This window comes from Cajanus cajan, chromosome 9, assembly GCF_000230855.2.
Source record: "Cajanus cajan strain Asha chromosome 9, NIPB_CcT2T_4, whole genome shotgun sequence".
Classification (NCBI taxonomy): Eukaryota; Viridiplantae; Streptophyta; class Magnoliopsida; order Fabales; family Fabaceae; genus Cajanus; species Cajanus cajan.
The window spans coordinates 28,254,305-28,276,697 of NC_138525.1; the positions used below are offsets into that span (position 1 = coordinate 28,254,305).

The window sequence follows — 22,393 nt, forward strand, 5'->3', positions numbered from 1 at the left end:
ACTTGGAAGACAAGCTTCTAAGCTTGAAGGAGAAGACTCACAAATTCGGCCAAGAACAAAGAAAAGAGCTAGGCGGCCAAGTCTCAAATTGCTCACTTGATTTATTTCAAAAATATTTGATTTGGTTTAGTTAGGTTCATCATATGATGATGAGACCTAGCTAAATCACATTTATGAAAAATTAGGAGCAAAATGAGTCTAATATGCAAAATTTTGCCTAGGCCCAGTTCTGACCCAATTACTAGTCACACCCTCAAACATTGCTAAATGTCACCCCTTTTTCCCTACTTAAAAAATGTAAAATGAATGTATCAACAAAGGAGGTTAAATGGAGTTAAACTCTCCAAGTAACCTACCCTAAAATCAATATACAATCACTAATAAAAGCAAGTAAAGTGCCTCACAAATACAAAGGCAAAAATAAGCCTATACAAAGAGACTACTATATGTACAAACATATGAAAAGGTCTTTAAGATCATCTCATTCCTCTTGGTTCTTTTAAGATATCACCTCTTGGATTTCTTGGCCTTGGTCATAGTCTATCATCCAATCACAAAAGTTGAATTACCATCACTTGTTTGTTTTCAAGTAGCTTAATAGTCTCATTCCTCTCGATGTTTAATATAACAATATCTTCCGTAGGGATTTAAGTCATAAGATCAACCGAATCCATTATTGACTTCATATGATCAATAAATTCAATCATTATGTTATACACAACTTATAAATAATTTTATCAAATCCTCCTTTTGTCCCATATCTTATAACAAACCTATAGAAAGGTCTCGATCTCTTGTTCTTTTCCAAGAATCATTGTCACTAGCAAAATATACACCAAAATTCTTAAATCATGGTAAGATACATATCATAATATGACATCAACTTTTAAACTTGCATTACTTACATATATCACATCTCAATTTATAAGGTTCGCAAAAACTGCAAGTCTAGTTTAGTCTAAAAAGTCATGTATCAAAAACAAAGCTAAACTTACTATTCACTTTATTTAAAAAGTCTAAAACTTCCACATTTTTTATGAAGCAAAAAAAATAAATAAAAGTTTATCACTATAAAGTCCATAATATTGCTTCTTAAATCTCCACAATAGTTTCCATAATTAAAATCCTTAAGGATTAATACCTTATTTAAATTAATCAGGCACATAAAAAATATACTTAGAAAGATCGATAGCTTTTCTAACAATCTTAGAAACCACAAAATAAATTCATAAACTAACCAATAATTTTTCATTGTTAACACCTTCACATACACCTTAAAAATAAAATCCACATGTCATCTAGAAATTATTTTTAGTCATTTTCTAGTACATTACTTGAACATAAATCAACGCTATATGTTAAGTATTATATAATATAAAATTTTCATATTACTAGCAACAAAGACACCACTATTCATTATATAAATGAAACATTTAATAAACTTAAATATCATTAGTTATCTTCTCATAACATTAAGCTTATCTCTCATGTAATGACATATAGGTCAAACTTATGTCTAATAACATATTGTCTCAAAAGTAAATAATATATATATATTCACTAAATCAAGTAAATGGACACAAAATTGTGAAGGAAACTTAAAACCAATATCTAAAAAATATATAGCAACTATTTTTAATATTGTATAAAGTAATGCACACAAATGTCGTCATTATATGAGTGTTAAGGCAAGTCTTATCTTATTCATGAAAGTTAATGACAATAGTTTCCTATACTAATAATTAAATCTTCTTATTATAGAGAGATTGTCAAATATTAATTATTTACATCATTCTCTACATGATGTTTCGCAATTATTTCTTTCACCTCTTAGTCACATTTATTTATTTCATAGATTAATTGACTTCCACATATTCATACAAACTTTTATTTCTCCTTCAAGACTTTAACCAAACACATAATAAAGTCCCTCAAATGCAAATAAGGTATTTCAAACTCTAAATAATATACACCACACTAAAATAATTGAAAAGACATACATGTGGGTATTAAGTATGAAAAAACAATTAAATTTCCAACTATCGAAATATATTTGTTTGTGCTTTTGTAGATTCAGGTTGATGTACTCATAATCACCATATTGGATTTTTTTTTGTCGTCACATTGAAACCTCACACAACACCAAAAATGATTTTTTGTGACAATTTTTATGTTATTTAGTGACCATACAAATGGCCATTAATATCTTTACCGGCAATTAGATTATGGCCGTTGTATGTAGGGTCGGTAAAACTATTAGTGACATTTAAAGTGAGTGATGGTAAAGACCTTTTAAATGGCCAGGAAAAATAAAATTTTTTAATGACAATTCTAGTAGCCACTAAAAGTAATTTCATTGAATAATAGATTCTCATATATGTAAAAAAAATTTATATAGAAATACAATTGAATTTCATTAGATAAAATAATTTATTTTGATAGCATATTGATACTCAATTAGTTAAATTCAATTAAATAAAATTATTTTTAGTCCATGCATTGAAATTGATGAGGGAATCAAATTCAATTTTTCATCCATTGATTTTTTTTTATAAAAAAACTACTTTCTTTACTAATATTCTCATCCACCATTTCTCATAAAAATAATGAGAATAATAAATTTTTTATATGAGTACTCCATATTTGCAATAACACCAAATACCCATTTATTGGAGTAATGCAAAATTTATGAGTTTATCATGTTCTTGAGATACCAAGGAAACCATTGAAAAGACAAAATGAATAGTCAATGATGTCATGATCCAAAGAAATTACATAATTTCATTTCTAAGATAATTATATCCCTAATGAAAGCAAGGTCTCTTATGATTTAGAGCTATTTGCTAAAATGTCTAAAAGGTCTTCATTAATTGCAATTGAATCCTGCAAAGCACAAAATAAACAAATGTCCTCCTTCAATGCAGGTTCATCAATTTCCTGTTAACAATATAACATTTAATGTACTATCAAATCAAATGCAGTATTAAAACAAAGGAATAACATGTGCATAAGAAATGGATTAAGCTCAATAAAACTTATCATTCTATTGTTTCAATAATTTTATCATAAAATAAAACAAACTAATTCTACCATGCGCGTCTTAAATTTAAAGGAAAAACTGTGAAATGAAAGTAATACAATGTCTAATAAATAATTACCATTCATGAATAAATTGGCAATTGCCTTTGCTGCTAGTATGCGAACAACTTCATCATTATCTTTTCTAGTAAGCTTGAGCAAGGAAGTGAGGTCATCATCTTGAACCATATTGTTTTTGTTAACCTCTACATATTATAATAAATCAAATTACTATACAAAAAAAATTAAATACTCTAAAGAGAAGCAACGAGATTTTTAAAACCTGTTTCCACTATAACAATTGGAATTTTAGTTGATTGTGATTCTACAAATCCAAACAAAAAGGTTGAGAAATTACAAAAGTAACTTAAACCTCTTTAAGAAAAAATAGCATGTGTAAAACAAGAAGACATGGGCCAAACCTGTTTTAACAGTTACAATAAATTTTGTAGGTAATTGTGATTCTACAAATCCAAAAAGAAAAATATGTAAGCTATAGAATAGAAAAAAAATTCAACCAGGATATCATATGTTGTCATACAAAAAAAAGACTAAAACAAGCTACATGATAAATAGATATTATTAAATAAATAAACACAAATGAATACTGCTTAAGAAACCAGATTATACTTGTGGTCTACAAGAGTAGGAGTATGAAGAATATGAAATAAGGTACAGAGGAATCCATCATTTAGAAGCACCTGAAATGAGAAGGCACACTATCAACACACTAGACGGTGAACCTGAAAACGCCAAAAATAATTAAGTTCTCTTGTACTTTCAAATATGCATCAACCACTCCTAAGAAAACAGCTTCAGAGTCCAAATCAGATTAATATAGAGTAGAACAACTGAAGAATTAACTACTCAGAACCCCAAACGTAAGCACCATGCATGCACACAAAATGAACCCAAACAGGACCCATAGCAAATTCCCTTCAATTAAAGCTAAAAAACGATTTGAAGACCAATTTGCATCACATATGTGCCATTTCATATCTAATCAGGAGCCATAATGTTGGTTCGAACAACATGAACTACATTGTTTCATATCTCTTTTTTGGAAGTGTAGTGTATCTCATTCTCTTGGTTTCAGTGATTGGACTATGCCTCAAATGAATCTGTTCCAGTTAATATTTGGCTTGAAGGTCTTTTCTCTGATGAGAAACCAGGACAAAGAGCCATGAAATTATCAAAACCTTTCAAGGTGACCACATGTTTTAATCTTTAAAAATGCAGGTGTTAGCATATCTGTCTGAATATACATATATATATATATATATATATATATATATATATATATCCTTTTGTTGCATGATTTTTCATTTACAGTCAAGTATAGACCAAATTGTTCCATTGTAAGGATGTAAAAAGAAGATTAGTTTACCAGTTTAGGACCCTCATCATAATCATAGGACAGTGCTGCAGCTGCCAATGCATCCATGCTATTATGAACTGGCAAATTCCCCTAACAAGGTCATCAACAAGAAATTAAAATCTCACAATAAAGTCAAAGTTAATTCCTGTAAATGTAAGAGAATAGACATTCAAACCTTAACCGGCAATTTTGGAGGTTTATTTAGCACAATAATAGCCGCTGAAAGTAATAATACATTTGAGCACAATATGTTGTGAACAAAATATATTTCCATGCAATTTAACAAGAATACTAACAGAAAACTGTAATATAAAATAGAGATGATATTCAATGAAAGCCATGCCTTGTAAATCAGAAGCCTTTGAAGATACTTAATTTCATCAGCATTTGGATATAGTGTTCCACTTGGAATAGCATCATATCTTTTGGAAATCCTAGTCTCAGCAATAGATACAGGAACATGGACTCTGACACCATGTTTCATCACTTCATTAGGTCTAATCTGCAGTTAAGCTGTATAGTTGTAGTATTATTAAACCTTGTTACAGATATTGTGAATATATTACAGATATTGTGAATACATATATTATGACTATTATCCTCACTATCAATTAGGGATATGATTAGATTAGTTTCCATAATATTAGAGATTAGGATCTCTATCATTTATTGTATTCACTCTATAAATAAGATTGGTATGTGTACAACAATACACACAATTCCTGAATCACAACATGGTATCTAGAGCTTAGGTTCTTTTCTTTTAGAATATATTTTCTCTCTTCTTGCAAAGGCCCTCACTGCCACCTCCGGCCGCTGCCTCCTGTCGTCGCACTGTCGACCGCCACCTCCGGTTGCTACCTCCGATTGTCGTGCCGCCAGTTGTCGCGCCGCCGATCGCCACCTCGGGTCATCGCACCGCCGCCTCTGGTCGCTGCCTCGAGTTGCCGCACCGCCAACCGTTGCCTCTGGTCGCCGCGCCACCGACCGCCACTTCCGGTCGCCACCTCTGGTCGCCGACTCCGACCGCCGCTTCTGGTCGCCGATTCCGGTCGTCGCTTCCTGTCGCCGCCTTCGACCGCTGCATTCAGTCGCCAACTCTGACCGCCACTTCCGGTCGCCGCCTCTAGTCGCTGACTCCGACCGTCGCTTCCAGTTGCCGCCTCCGGTCGCTGACTCTGACCGCGTCTCTAGTCGCCGCCTTCGACCGTTGCATCCGGTCACCAACTCTGACCGCCACTTCCGGTCGCCGCCTCCGATTGCTGACTCCGACTGCTGCTTCCGGTCGTCGCTTCTGGTCGCCGCCTCCGGTTGCTGACTCCGACCGTCGTCTCCGGTCGCCGCCTTCGACCGCCGCTTCCAGTCGCCACCTCCGACCGCTGCCTCCAGCCACTTTTGGTGACCAGTTAGCAGATATGTTCACAAAATCGCTTAAAGGACCTCGGATTGATTACATTTGTAACAAGCTTGGTGCATATGATATATATGCTCCAGCTTGAGGGGGAGTGTTACAGATATTGTGAATATATTACAGATATTGTGGATACATATATTATGGCTATTATCCTTACTATCAATTAGGGATATGATTAGATTAGTTTCCATAATATTAGAGATTAGGATCTCTATCATTTATTGTATTCACTCTATAAATAAGATTGGTATGTGTACAACAATACACACAATTCCTGAATCACAACAAACCTAAAACAAATCATAAGCAATTGACTAAAATTTATTGTTGAAAAATAGTGTGAGAATAAAAGAGACAGACAGAGGGAATTACCCAAAATGAGGTTTTTTTTTTCTTCTAGAAAATGGTGAATTAATAGGATACATGTAAACATGAATACCTTTCGCATGGGTTTCCTCAGCTCTTCTTTCTGAGTGGAAGAGTCATCAGCAACAAAGTCCTCCATTTGCACCTAGAATAGGAAATTATCAATATAGCCTGTAAATACACTTCTCAATTATCATATCTATATCTGACCATCATACATGAAATAAATATTATTTGATACAAAACGTAAATCATGCTATCTTGTTAGCTGTTCCAATTTGCATAGTAAATAGAATTTTATGAGGATCTCCCTTGGAGTGTAGTACACCAACAGAATATTCAAAAGCATCATATATACAACAGCATGCACTTCCTTGCTAAATCAGTTCTTCAAGGTGCCTCCAGGACCACCCAATTTAACTTTATGACCATCTTGCATATGATGTAAAGGAATTACAACAATTGGAATTTGGAAACAAACCAAGCCCTTATGTTTAAGATTAAATTAAAGTACAACCTGAATATGAAAAGTAATTTCTGAACCACGAAAGGTTTGAGAAAATTTAGTTACTTACTTAGAAACCAAGGCCAACTTCAAGCACAATATTTTGTAGAAAACGAAATTTATTTCTACCATTCATTCATCCTTTTTTCTGCTTTTATTGGAGGTGTAAGCACCAAGGTAGGTGATGGGGATGAGGGGTGAGTAGATGGCCTTGTAAAGAATTGAACCTACAATATTATAATTTATAATCACTTGCTAATCCTGAAAGTCTTGGTCTTAATCTATGTTCCTCAAGTGCAAGGAGATTCAACCTCCTGTTAATTCTACTAGAAAAAGTCATAACAAAAACTGTGTAATCAATTTAAGGCAATGTCAATAGATTAGGCAGCAGGGGAAAAAAGTGCCAGTGTAAATACAATAAAATAGTAGATACTTACAAGACCACCCCTGAAATGGGATTCAATGACAGAGCATGATCAACATAAAATAAAATAAAATAAGTGTCTCCATAAACTAAAAGGAAAATTACACTAACCTCCTCCCTCGAAGCAACTTATACATAGCAACAGAGCATGATCAACATGAGCCTAGCAACTTACCTTCCGAAACCAAAATTTCCAAACATTCCAAACATAACTATTTTGTATTTAAAAGATTAACACAAAAAGCACAATCAAATCAAAACAATCATTCTGTAATAGAGAGATGGAGATAGAGAAAGAGTTTGAAATGGAAAAAAAAATGAATCGTGCAAAACAAACCCTAAAATTGAAATTGAAGACAAAATCACAAGAGATATTACCACATGAAGATCCAAAAGGAGAATGAGTTGACGCAGCCATTGAAGCTATGCGCAAAAGATAGAAGAAGCCATTAGTGAGAGTGAGAAGCGAGAGTGAGAGTGATAAGCAAGAGTGAGAGTGAGATGACGGTGAGAAGTGAGGTAAAAGATGGGAAATGCCTTATGCACTGAGTGTGAGGAATTTTTTAAAACAGAAGTTCAAATAAAAATTAATATTAACGGTAATTTTAAAAAATTATCACTATAAATAAAGTTTTACTGGCTAATTTTTATTGGCCACTAAAAGCTTTAGCTAATAATAATATGCAGGCAATTATCTTATTGCCACTAAATAATAGTCGCTAATGATATTTTTTGTTGTAGTGTCACTCCACGTTAGCAAGAAAAAAAATCCTCTAGACTCACAAGTGAAGCTGTTCCCATTTATGGTGTGCCCATGGAGCCTCCCTACTAACGCGTTTAGGAGCATTGATTCTACATTTCTCCATGGTTTAGGTTCTAGGGTTTTGCAAGGAGGTTAGTTTCATTGTGTCATACTATCCACTGTGAAACTCAAATTTTATGAATAAATAAGTTCTTAAGATTGTTGTAAATTATTGTCCATCTTCATGATCAATCACAAACAAGAGTCCTCTTTCTCATATGAAAATTATACAATCACAAAATTAAGAGTAACCCGAGCATGTGATAGCACTGTCTTTAAGGACTTATCCGTGTGATGCGCAAGTTCTCAAGGATATAACAGGTCCTTCCCAATTAATAATTGAGGCAACAGAATTAACAAATTTTCAAGTGAGATTAACTCATGAGACTCGTAATATAATCAAAAAAAGATATATGAAGAGATGTTCTCAAAACCTTCTATATGTTATATTTATAATGAAGAGAAATTATTTCTCAAAAACACCTTTTTACGAAGTTATAAGATAAAAATATAATTATCTCTTGAAGACTAAGTCAAAATATAAGATAAGACTTAATCTAAAAGATCAAGTCAACAAAACTAAATATAATTAAAATATTTATTTAATAAAACAAAATTAATTAAACAAAATTTTTCTAATTAAATAAACATATTAATCCTTTTCAAATATCACTAAAAAAAAATACAACAGTAACCACTATATTGAACAATTAAGAATTCAGAAGCTGCTTAATGCTACAAAGTGGTTTCATGGTATCATATTAGCCCACCTGTTTTATAACCATAGATTGTACATTTGGACAAGTAAAAGCTAATTAACGCATCCAATAGGGATATTACAATCTATCTTCTTTTAGCACCTTTTTAAAGCATAATTAACTACAAACCTTTTACTTTAATTAAAAAAGAGGAAGACGAAGAACACAAACTATGCAGCAAATGCTACAAGAAGAAACCGGTCCTATTTTCAGTTCTGTTGGCGGTGAATGTGGTAGAAACTTGCACATGAGAATTTCAGCACTTTCTTTCTTCCTACATGCTTGAGAGGATCTATCACAGAAAAGAATATGCTTAGTTCATTCAACTCAAGAACCACCAAATTAAAATAAAATAAAGAGCAAAAAGATAATGAATCACCTAGAGAGGTAGAATGAAAAACTGCAGCACAGTTTGTAACCAAAACAGAAGAAAATAATATAGCAGTTGATTGCATACCTACCGTCTAGTAGTACAGATCATTTTTATACTCCTGTACACCATTATTTACCAAAAATATTACACCCACAAATAATGGAATAATATTTGAAATGCATGCACAGACCATAATGCAGTTAGCTAGCTAGCATCTAAAAATCATTTAGGAATAAATATTTATATTATTAAGGATGGCATGTCAGGACCTTCTGATTGTGCCAAAGACAGGTGATGTTCAAGTTGCTTGAAGTCTAAAAAGGACATGCCACTCCCTCCTTAATATTTTACTTGACATTCAAGTGGTGAATGAAATTCAGGTTGAGAGGCTTGGTTCTAAACTCTAATATAATTGAGACTAATGAAACAGAATTACTGTCTGTGAACTTATTTAGGAGGAAACATGTTTATCTGTAAACAACAAGTAGTTCAATCATGGTCGCTTCCTCCTATTTTCGAAACCAGGTAGCTTAAAGCACAAATTTACAGGATACACCACATGATAATTGAACTACATAATTCCTCGCAAAACTGAAAACTTATTGAAACTCAATACAAATGACTTTCATTGTAAGACAAAAACATGTATTAGTCATTGAATATTTGCAATGTTTAACCATCAAATCCTGAATGTTAGGCGCCAACTGGCATTTATTAACAATTACAAACACTAAACTTGTGATCTTTGTTAATTAGTCAGTCTACATCTACCATAGATTTTGCCTTATCACAGCTGCACCTTAGATTCCCACTTTCCCTTAAAATAAACAAATATAAATTAATTATCCCCATATTGTTACTCCTAACAAGGACAAATATCTTGTAAGAAATCTCATGGTAGTTCTATAAGATAATGTCAAAACAATACAGCATATAGTTTTCTTCCTATCAGTGATACAGTGAGACAAAACAAAAAATTGATGTGGTCCATTGCATAGCTTTAACCGTTTCTGTTGAGCCAAGTCTTAAACACGTACAGAATGATAGAAAAGTATCCTAGTAAAATAAGAGAAAAAACTAAAATGACTGTAAGTTTTCACTCAAAACCCACATGCAGTGCAAATTAGTAAAAATTGGAATTTATACACAAAAATAAAGTCCATAAATAGACTAGAGAAGTTGAGTCATATTTACGTGTTTGTATATATAAGCAAATAAGAGTAGGTTAGGAAAGTTTACATAAATGGAAGAAAAAAAATGAAACTATTTGTTGTTGAAAATGAGCTAGTTATTTGTTAAGAATTGGAAAGAATCTTACCTGATTTAACCCTTACAATAAGCCTCTAGCAATCATTTCTCAGAGAAGTTCCTCTGCCTTATCATTCTCGTCTTTTTCAAATAGAGCAGAAATAATTATTTCAAAAGTTATAGCATCAGGCATGCAATAATTGTCTTCCATTATTGACAGCAAGGCCAATGCTTCATCAAACAACCCCACTTTACAAAGTGCATTGATCATAACACTATATGTCGAGACATTGAGACAATGGCCTTTAATCAAAAGATACTGAAAAACTTCTTGCGCTTTCTCAAGTCTTCCACCTTTGCAGAGTCCATCAATAAGTATTGTGTATGTGTACTTATCTGGCTGAATTCTCCAACTAATCATTTTCTTGAATAATGCAATTGCTCTGTCTAGATAACCATTTTTGAATAAAGCATCCAATAAGGAACTGTAGGTAATTATATTGGCAGGTTGACCTCTATCATGCATCTCATCAACAAGATCCCAAACATTATCTATTCTCCCTGATTTGCAGGGACCATCAATAAGTGAATTGTAAGTTACTGTATTAGGAATCATATTTTTGCGTTGCATGTCTTCAAAAAGATTAATGGCTTCATCTATCATTTTCTTCTTACATAATCCATCAATCATGATAGTATAGCTGTAAACATTAGGTGCCACCACTCCTATTTGGGACATAGTGTTGAATACATGCTTTGCTTTTTTCACTTCATTAATTATGTGGTATCCGTCCATTAATGTATTATAAGTAATAACACCAAGTTCCACATCTGATTTTACCATCGAAGCTATCACAATTTTAGCTTCTTTTATCTTTCCTTCCTTACATAATGCATCAACCAATATGTTAAAGGTAACTATCTGGGTTGATGTTTTTTAATTTCATATCATTTAACAAAGCAATTGCTTCTTTGAAAAGACCCATAACACAAAAGCCATACATTAAACTACTGAAAGTGACAACATCCGGAGAAATCTTTTTTACAAGCATTTCAGAATATAAATTACAGGCATCAGCAACAAGTTTATTTTTGCATAAGCTGTCAATGATTGTGCTATACATTACCACATTAGGTTTAATTGAATGCCCTTCAATCCTTTTGAGCAACTGTATGGCAGCCTTTGTTTCTCCTGATTTACAAAGACCATTGATCAAAGTCCCATAACTAATATGGTTCAACTGAAATCCTTGAGCTTTAACGCAATCATGAAAGTGCAGTGCTTTCCTAAGCTGACCACAAAGACAGAAGCCTTTGATGAGTGTATTGAAGATAATTGCATTTGGCTTATATCCCATTTTGAGAATCTTGGCGAACACAGAAAAGGCAAAATTGATGTGACCGATGTGGCAGAAGCAATTGATGAGGATGCTCAAAGTAACAAGGTCTGGTGTAATTGCTTTGAATTCCAATTGTTTGGAAAGGAAAATAGCAGTTGGGTAATGCTTCATCTTGACAAGGGATGCCAAAATGCGGCCAAAATGGAAGATGGGTGGGGAAGGATGCATATGGAGCATGCGATTGAACGAGGCAACGGCATCGTCGTGATTGAGAGATTGAGAGTGGAAGCTTGCATTTGCATAAAAAGGAAGAAACTTTGGAAACCTAAACCTTAATACTGACAAAGACATTGGAGGAAGCCAGAAGAGTTTGCGGTGAACTCGCAACCTGCCGAATCGAAACTGTAAGAGCTATTTAACAATGATATTTTTATTCAACAACAACTTCTATGAAAATAAAAAAAAAAATAGCCGCTAATTTATGAATGAAAACAGAACAATGATATTTTTATTCAACAACAACTTCTATGAAGGTTGTACTCGGTAACATCCGTGCTACTCCTTGCTAGATCACATTGTCAGAATGTTAGATGGCTTCCACAAGATTGATTGTACTTATATTTTTCGAGAGGTTAATCAATTGCTGATGGATTTGCCAAACTAGGATTCTCCCTCCCGGAAGGAGTGCATAGCTTTAGTTCCCCCAAGTTGGGCACATTTTTTTTTACTTGCTGATAAGTCTGTAGTTCTTTTCCCTCGTGGATCTAGTCTTTGTATTTTGGGCTTTTAAGCCCTGCAATTAATCCAAAAGAAAAAATGAATGAAATTTGAGAATAAAAATAAAGAAAAAGGAATTGTTGTGTTGGGTCACTATGTCAAAATATGGATACAGAATAAAGAAGCAATTAAAATTAATTTTCTTTTCTCTTTTTTATTTTGTTTTTAAGATTTTATTTTTTAAAATATTTATTTTTCAAATTTAAATAAATTTGATCCTTGCATATCAATTATCATTTTCTATTTTGAAACACATTTTATATTAATCGACTTGAAAGATAAAATTTGTTTAATTAAACTTACATAAAAGTTATTGAATTTAACTCACGTCGGAACCAACAATAAAATGTCAATCAATAATTGTTAAAAGCGCTAATTTATCTTTATAAAAATCGATCTCCTAAAATAGAGTTATATAGTTATTTATTAAATAAAAAAAATTAAAAAAGGCAGAAACATATGAAATAACTCATGTAAAAATGAGTTTAGATTTTTTTTTTTTCATTCCTGGAGTATCTACCACCGTAATGAGTCTAACTAGATACCATAAAATAATATGATATTAATTTTTAAAGTTTTTTAATGGCACATTTAATTCATTTTTACACAATTTTTACCGTATAATGCTTGAGTTTTATATTTTTCACGTAAGTGAATTTAACGAAATAAATTTTATATTCTAAATTAATAAAAAAATATTTTAATAAAATTAAAATTATTCTAATTTAAAAAATTAAATTCAAAAATATTTCAATTTTATTAAAATAAATTATATAATTAAAGAAAAAAATTTACGACATCATAAACTTAACCTTTTTAGGTAAAATAAGAAATAATGTAAACGGATAATATTCATTTAAATAATTTAAGTTAGTTAATTAAAATAATATATTACAATAACTAATCAATTAATTTTATTGGAATTTATTCCTTATTTCTAATCGATGTGAGATTTAAATTTTTTTTTAATAAATAATTATCGCTAATAATAAACTTTAGTGTAATATAAATACATTTTTAGTGGCTATTATATATTAGTCATTAATATTTTTATATATAGCGGCAATTAAATTATTACTATTAAATAATTGTCATTAATAACAAATTTTGTTGTAGTGTTCATATTTATTTGTTGCATAGTCCCATAAATGTGTTACCAGGGCGAATGCACTCCTGGCCCATGCAAATTCTTAGTCCACGTACAACACCATCATCACGCACTGGAGTACACTGGAATGAGATGAATTTTCCAATGGCTTCTTTGGTAATACGATACTGCAGTCCTGAAACCCCTGGAATCAAAGAACCTGAATCACCCTCAACCTGCACAGCAAACCAGAAGACATTTAGAACATAGTTTTTTCTATTTAAAGGGCATTGTTACTAAAAAGAATTTTTTTCTACTTTTTTCCAGTAGGTCAAATCTACACCTACTTTCCAACCCCTTTTACTTCAATTAAAAACCTCAAAAATCAATCAATTAGATTCTTTTCCATTAAATGCAACAAAATCTAGGGCCAAAATGAAGTAAAACGCATGAGACAAACAAGTTTACCTGGACAGTATATTATGGGGCTTTCACTCAATCATGAGGAAAAAGTTAAACATCCATCCAGGAATTGTACACCCAGCATTCACTTGAATATGTGATTAATTACGAGTAAATATAGCTAACTTTACTTCACAAGTTATTAAGTAAATGAACATGATTATATACAATTATCGATGAGGTCAATATTAACTACTTTTAAGGCACAATTAACTATTAACTACTATAAGTCATTTCAATAACCTCATGATATTATTAATCACTTGTGAGGCAAAGTTAGACATTTCAGTGGCCTGATGACACTATCAACCACATATCAATATTCAATAATCAATCATTGTATACAATCATGTTCATTTACTTTGAACTAATTGTAAGACAAGGTTAATCATATCTCCTAGCTAGGATTGTTGCTTAGAGAGAGCCTTCAAGACTAGTTTGTCATCTCTAGAAATCCTTATATGATCAAAACTAATCTCCTATGGAACAGATTGACAAGTTCAGCATCATGGTCCAACAAGTCGGCATACACAGCTAAGTTTACTATCTTCATATAGTTGTAAGCTGCATTTATTTGTTGTGTAGACATCTATGACAATTGTCATTACAAATAGTAATCATCAAGACATTGCACTAGTAAACCCACTATCACCATATATTAAGAAATTTACATTTTTACTCAATGTGTCATATATTATTATTTTTTATCATTTTAAGATGACAACATTTTTTTGTAAGAGTTAAAACAAAAGTGTTTTTAATTCAAATAAATGAAGAAAAAGATTGTTATAAAGCTTTAGTAAAAATTAACACAAAAAAGCAATTACAAAGTCAAACATTGTAGTATACACAGCAAAAATGGTAAGGCTTGTAGTGAATAAAAATAGAATTCATAGTTGATAATTATATTTAGGTCAAAAGTCAAATCAGGGACAGTCCTTAGCCAATTATCGTTGGGCTGTGGTGCATATTATGTAAAGTGCACCGTGCATACATGAGCAAGAATTTACATTGTTCCTAAGGATTAAACTCCCATAACATTAATTAAGTAAACTAGACATAGTTGATAAGGAATATTGATGTAAGTACATACCTCATGAATATACCAACGGTATATACTTTTTCCTTCAAGAAGTTATTAGTAAAATCCCTGAAGATTGGTATTTAGAAGATATAGTAGAAGAGCCTTAAATATACAACACTCAGGTTAGAGATATTATTCAAGAAGGAACCAATATTAGATTAAGAATGAATAGGTCAAGATCACTAAAAATACGAGAACCTCAAATGATTTATAAAGGTAGTGGTGCAAGACATTCAGTAGATGGGTCAACCATTAATATAGATTTTACTAAACTAGATATTAATTCAAAAATAGCCAAACCTGTTTATCATGACGATATAGAAAGAGTCTGAAGATTATAATCCTACTCCATCATAGGTATTAAATACTATTACTCGAGAAGAACCTTTTAAAATTGATAAAATATGGATTAATGAAGATTTTAAGGCAGATTACAATAAAGAAAAAAGAAATTGGTATTTTTCAACGTTTACAACAGATAAAACAATAGAGTTTAGAACTTTATATTATAATTTTATGGAAGAACAAGAGATAAATGTTTACTTTTTTGATTGGTTTACAAAATTTTGTAAAGACAATAAAATAGATTATCCTTTTGAAAAACATATAAATTCTCTTTCAAATACTGCTACAAATTCGATGACTATTGATAATAAAACAATAAGATCAGAATATCCTCCTACATTAGGAATAAAATTTACAATAGATAATTCAGAGATAGAAGCTAGTCCTTATAAGATTATTAATGAAACTGAAAAAGATGTCAATCAAAAAGATATTAAAAAACTACATTCTCAGATTAATTACTCTAATATTATGTTAGAAACTATGTCAAAACAGTTAATTAGGATAGAAAATCAAGAGCATTCTAGCCGTAGTACATCTACAGCCCTTATTAAACCCTTAGTTAAACCCATTTACCAGCTCAATACTCAAATAGAAACTATAAACCTTGAAAGTAGTACTGATAAAAAGATAGAAGAAATTAGAAAAAATTTAGAACAATTAACTTTAAAAAAATCTTCCTTAAATGTTATAGAGGACCTTTCCCTCAATAAGCTAAGAACCTATCCCAAACTTAAAACTTATTATCTGAGACCTTCTCTTGCTGATGTTCTTTACGAAGAACGAGGAGATCTAGTTCAAAATAGTTATTCAGGTAGTGACATTTGTGAATGGAATATAGATGGTATGAGTGAACAAGGAATATTAGATTTTATTTGTCAAATGACTATGGCAGCTAGTGCTTACAAAAGAAGAGAAAATTCAGATAAAGCAACAGCCATGACTCTTGTCCAAGGATTTACAGGACAATTGAAAGGATGGTGGGATAATTTTTGCACTCCCTCTGATAGAGAAACAATATTAGGAGCCATGAAAAATGAAAATGAAGAAGATGTTGTAGGAACTCTTATCTATACTATTATTCAACATTTTGTAGGAGATCCAAATATTTTTAAAGATAGAGCTACTAGTCAACTAGCAAATCTATATTGCCCAATAATGTCTGATTATAGGTGGTATAAAGATGTTTTTATGTCAAAAATTACTCCTAGAGAAGATGGATTTCAAGGATCTTAGAAAGAAAGATTTATTGCAGGATTGCCAAAATTATATTCTAAAAAGGTAAAATCTAAGTTAGAAACCCATTTTGGTAACCTAGTACCCTATCTAGCTTTAACCTACGGACAAATCCATAGTATAGTAGTTGAAACTGGTATTCAAGTTTGTAATGATTTCAAACTTCAGAATAAGCTTAGAAAAGAAAGTACCACCAATAGGAAAGAGATAGGTAACTTTTGCCAACAATATGGAGTAGAATCTATTAGAGCACCAAGTGCCCAACATAAAAAACAGAATAAGAAAAGAATAACTTTTCAAAAGAATCAATACAAGCCTTATAAAAAATTCAATAGATACCATAAAAAGAAAGATGATCAACAAGGAGAGTTAAAACAAAAATAAAAAAGAAAGTATAATAATAATAAGAATAATAAAAAGAATATTACTTGTTGGAAATGTGGAAGAGCAGGTCATTTTGCTAATAAGTGTAGAGTTCAACAAAAGATTAATGAATTAGAAATAGATGAGTCTATTAAGAAAATTCTTTTAAATGTATTAATAAATTCAGATCCCGAGGAAGAAGATGACAGTTTATCTTCATCTCTAGAAAAAGAAAGCAATACTGAGGAAATGATTTATCAACTAGAAGAAGAAACTTCTAGTAGTATAGATGATGTTGATAATGATTATTGTTTAGGACCAGAATTATGTACTTGTAATAATTGTAAATTCATTAATATGTTATCCTCTGACCAAACTACAACTTTATTAGAAATAATTCAAAAATTAGAAGATGGTCCATTAAAAGATGAGTTTATTAGTCAATTAGATAAATTAATTAAAAAAGATAAAAGAAAACAAGAGGTAATTCAAGATATAGATTTAAAAGAAATATATAATAGATTTAGAAAACCTGGTCCAACAACAATAAAGGATTTACAAGATGAAATAAAAATTTTAAAACAAGAAATACAAAAGTTAAAACAAAATGATATTGCCTTAGAATATAGAACTTTAGAACTAGAAGGTCTTGATAAACTTAAGTTACAAGAAAATTATAAACCAGTAAATGAAGAAGCTTCAACCTCACATATGAATTATTTAAATTTAATATCTGTTCATAAATGACATTGTAAGATTAGGTTAATAATAGGATAAGAAGAGTTTAATTTAATAGCCTTAATAGATTCAGGAGCTGATATCAATTGTTTGCAAGAAGGTTTAATACCCTCAAGATACTATGAAAAAACCAAAGAAAAGGTAGTTAGTGATAATAATTCAAGAATGAAGATTAATTATAAACTTTCTTCTGCCAAGATATGCACTAATAAAACCTGTTATGAAACCTCTTTCGTATTAATAAAAGACATGAATATACAATGTATTTTAGGAACTCCTTTTTTATCTTTATTATATCCTTTTAGCGTAACTGCAAAAGGATTAGAAACAAAAGTATTAGGTAATATTATATGTTTTGAATTTATTAATCCTCCTAGATCAAGAGAATTAAATCTTTTAAAAGAGCATTCTACTAGCATTATTAATAACAAGAAAAAACATATTAACTCTTTAAATAAAGAAATTCAATACAAAAGAATAGAAGAACAATTACAACATACAAATATTCAAAAAATTATTAAAGAATTGCAAGAAAAAATAGTAAAAGAAATTTGTGATTTAAATCCCACAACCTTTTGGCACCGTAAAAAATATGAGATATCTTTACCTTATATTGATGGGTTTAATGAAAAAGATATAATAAAAAAAAAGCCCGACCAATCCAAATGAATTCCCAATATTTGGAATATTGTAAAAAGGAAATTCAAGAATATTTAGATAAAGGATTAATAAGGCCTTCAAAATCACCCTGGAGTTGTTAGGATAAAAGATAAAACCCAAATTCAAAGATTTTTAGGATGTGTTAATTATGTAGCAGATTTTATTCCTAATATTAGAATTATATGTGCTCCTTTATATTCAAGACTAAGGAAAAATCCAATACCCTGGAACGATGAGATGAGTCAAATAGTAATAGAGATTAAAAAAATAGTTAAAAAATTCTCGTGTCTTGGTATCCCTGATCCCCAAGCCTCATTAATTGTAGAAACTGATGTTTCAGAATTAGGATATGGGGGTATTCTCAAACAAAACCTTTCTTCTAAAGAGCAAGTGGTCAGATATCATTCGGGTATTTGGCATCCTTCTCAACAAAAATATTCAACAGTCAAAAAAGAAATTCTTTCTATTGTCTTGTGTCTTCAAAAGTTCCAAGATGATCTTTTTAATAAATTTTTTTAATTAGAACTGATTGCAAAGCTGCTCCTAGTGTTCTTCAAAAAGATGTCAAAAATCTTGTTTCAAAGCATATTTTTGCAAGATGGCAAGCATTATTATCTTGTTTTGATTTTGAGATAGAACATATTAAGGGAGAGAAAAATACACTACCAGATTTCTTAACGAGAAATTTTTTGCAGAAAAATGAGTAAAAGCTCAAAAGACCAATACGGTTCTCCAGTGAGAACCCCTAATCAGACATCAAGTAATATTGCCAATAGGCCATCGGCCCCTAATGCAACTGGAAGCAATACTCCTTTCAAACCACAAAGACCAACCTTTTTAGCCACCATAAAAAAGGAACTGAAATCACTTCATCCAACAAATATTCGCCATTATCTTTTCTAGACAAATATCAAAGTCCCACTCTTACTTCAATACCTACACTGTCCAAACAATTATCTCATATCACACCTCCTATATCTACTCCTTACGACTCAAAATCTTATGAAGAAGAATACATTACTAAAGATGAAAATATTGATATCCTGCCAATAGAATCTGAATGGAAAAAATTAACTCCAATCACTTTAGCCTCTAGAATTTTTCCAGAAAATTACCATTACTTTCTTACTTACAAATCCAGTATTTTTTATGAGTTTGTTTTGATAGACACTGATTCCATAGAATTAACCCATACCAGAGATGATCAAGGCAAAATCCAATTTTCAAAAATAAAAATTCTCCGAATTATTACCCCTGATGAGTGGAACCAACCTCTTTATAAAACCAATAACTTTACAAGAACCTTTAAGCCTCGACAATATTCTTATTATGACTATATTGATGCCTGGACCAATTTTCTTTATCTACAGCCGAAAACTCATTCTTGGTTTATTTGGTTTCGAAGAGGAATCTCTTTAAAATTTCCCAAATAGTTTCTCGAATGGTTTGTCAAATTTGGACCTATTAGAGAAATATTTCCTGATGAAGCCTCTGAGATATTTAATTATTTTAAACAAAAGACAATATTTTTAACAGGATATAAGTTTATATCCTTTATAGCCTCACAAAATATTACTTGGATTATGTCATGGGATTACATATATCGACAGCCCTATTCCAACAACAGTTTGTTATTATTGACAAGATCTATCAAAGTTAAATGGTGGAAAAAATTCGATATCAAAATGCTAAGTCTTAAAAGGATTGATGAATGGGTTAAAATAAGTTCGTCATCTATTACACCCAAAACATCAAACTGCAATGAAGATTTTTATTTTATTTTTTTTGCATTGAATTTAGGAATGTCATTATTGTAACAAAAATCAATAAATCTCGATAAAGATATAAGAGAATAGAAATAAACCCTAAACCCTTAAAAAAAATAAAAAAGAAAGAAACAGAAATGTCTATACTTACTAGTAAATATTTCAGTCAATTTAGTCAAGTAGACTATTTTTTTTTTAATTTTCACAAAAAGGCTAAAATTGAAGTATCGATGAAAATAATATGTAACTAGGCGTGAGCAAGACATTTCGAACCGACCAAAACCGGAACTTTCTGCGGTCAATTTTTTAACTTGGTCGGTTATTTTTGGATTTTCTGATTGTGCGGGTTGCTTGACTTGGTTTGAAATGGGTTTTGTTGGTCGGGTTCGGGTTAAAATATTTGAATCCGTAGGTACCCATACCCGACCGACAGATAACGATTATAAAATATGTTATTTCTTATGCGAGAAACTGAAACCCTAAGCCCACAAAACCGTCTGCATATAGTTGAAAATGGAAGGTAGCGTTTTGCGAGTTGTTGGATTCTGTAATGGCAAATCTGATTCCTCAACCCACCCGCGTTAATATTCTATACTTTTATTTAAATTGGGTGCATGAGATAAAATGCGGGTAATGGATATTTGAGAGGGACAGAAGAAACGAAAAGAATGGGAAGGGAAACTGAAAAAGGAAAGCTAAAAAGATATGAATTGAAATAAGAACAGGAACACTAGAAAGGTAAGGTGGCCTAACGCTCCTTTTCTGCTCTTGCATTTACTTCTTCTTTCTTATTTTCTTTCTCTCTATGTTGTGTTGAAGTGAAAATGGAGCAGTATGAGATTCTAGAACAGATTGGAAGAGGCTCCTTCGCTTCTGCTTTGTTCGTCAGACACAGAGACGAAAACAAGGCCCCATAATCCCCTAATTCGACTAATCCGATCCAATTAACCCGATACCTGACAAATCCGAACCCGACAAATCCGAAACATTTATACGGTCGAAAATGGGTTAATTTTTTTTTGGATCAGTTTAGATTGGGTTGAATATTTTTTACCCGAACCCGTTCATACCCGCCCCGTGCTCAGGCCTATATGTAACTATTTGAAATTATTGGAGTTAGTGTTAAACTCACTCGATACATATACCTATTTTCATAAAAAGACTTATTGAAAATTAGTTAAAAATAATAAAACAAAAAGTAATCACCAAAGATATTATTTGATTTTAACAAATTGGCTTGTTGAATGTTAGTTAAATAAAATCAAAAAAGGTTTAAGAACAGAAAAAATATAAATTAAAAAAACATAACAGAAATAGACAAAAAACGCTAGAAGGAGGGCTTGAACCTCCGACCTTGTGGTTAACAGCCACACGCTCTAACCAACTGAGCTATTCCAGCTTTGATATTAAAGAATGAAAAATTAAACACTTTGGAATCTCACATTATGCTGTTTTAGTAAATGAAAATCATGTTGAAATGGAATTCTGATTGAGATTATGTATCTGATTGTTTGAGTTTAGTGAAGTTGTGTATAATAGAGTAAATTACTTAGTAGTATTCGTTGTATTCTTGAATTTGTGATGTTATACACTTATAAACCAATGTTTTAAATTACAGTACATAAATAAATAAAATATAAAATATATGTTAATTTATCAAAAAACTTACTCTCAATATTTTGGAATGCCATAATTGTGAATATGTATTATATTTATCAAAAATAATATGTTACTTTATTTATACTTCTGTTTTAACGGTTGGTCTCATATTCTAGTGTTGAGAGTTAAAAAAACTTTAACACCTTGTTGAGAGTTAAATTAAAACTTAAGATATTCACCCAAAAAAAATTAAGATAAAAATAATACATCCAATTTTTAAGTTGAATTCATTTGATAATTTAATATTTTTACTTGAAAAAAATTACTTTGAATTATATGAGGAATAACGAAGAATAGTCTCGTTTGAAAAAAAAAATAGTCTTTTTGAGCGATATATTCCTTCTATTAACTTTTGTGAACTTTATTGGGCGGGAAATGGTTTGATGTACTTAGGGGTCGAGATAAGTTGTTTGAATATTGTATCTGTCTAAAGGGCACACTAGTAATCTTCTCATACTCTGAAGGTCGAGCGGGAGCTCCAAATGAATATTCCGATGGGAGGGAGGGTACCTGCAAAAGGCACTCCGATG

General features: G+C 31.2%; 1 protein-coding gene, 1 non-coding gene and 1 pseudogene across 27 annotated transcripts; all 3 read right to left on the minus strand.

The window, feature by feature from the left end:
* Positions 1–2,642: 2,642 nt before the first annotated feature.
* On the minus strand, positions 2,643–8,099 carry LOC145949323 (RNA pseudouridine synthase 3, mitochondrial). Of its 26 annotated transcripts, none has more exons than XM_083063076.1 (10): positions 7,544–7,928; positions 7,277–7,340; positions 6,310–6,381; positions 4,632–4,958; positions 4,466–4,546; positions 3,709–3,779; positions 3,501–3,542; positions 3,362–3,403; positions 3,159–3,284; positions 2,726–2,937 (listed from the first exon to the last, which is right to left on the minus strand). In XM_083063076.1, the coding sequence occupies exons 3-7, from the start codon at positions 6,373–6,375 to the stop codon at positions 3,506–3,508; spliced, it is 582 nt and encodes a 193-aa protein (XP_082919202.1). In that variant the 5' UTR covers positions 6,376–6,381; positions 7,277–7,340; positions 7,544–7,928; the 3' UTR covers positions 2,726–2,937; positions 3,159–3,284; positions 3,362–3,403; positions 3,501–3,505. The 26 variants fall into 26 exon arrangements, with proteins under 26 accessions (XP_082919216.1, XP_082919202.1, XP_082919201.1 ...); XM_083063075.1 differs by lacking the exon at positions 7,277–7,340 and adding an exon at positions 6,812–6,968 and having other exon boundaries at positions 7,544–7,927; XM_083063081.1 differs by lacking the exon at positions 7,277–7,340 and adding an exon at positions 6,812–6,968 and having other exon boundaries at positions 4,632–4,969; positions 7,544–7,918.
* A 2,329-nt stretch (positions 8,100–10,428) lies between these two features.
* Positions 10,429–13,309, minus strand: LOC109789778 (uncharacterized; annotated as a pseudogene).
* Positions 13,310–21,529: 8,220 nt separating this feature from the next.
* TRNAN-GUU (transfer RNA asparagine (anticodon GUU)) lies at positions 21,530–21,603 on the minus strand. Its single transcript has one exon. It is a non-coding gene; the product is annotated as a tRNA-Asn (tRNA).
* Between the last annotated feature and the right edge of the window lie 790 nt (positions 21,604–22,393).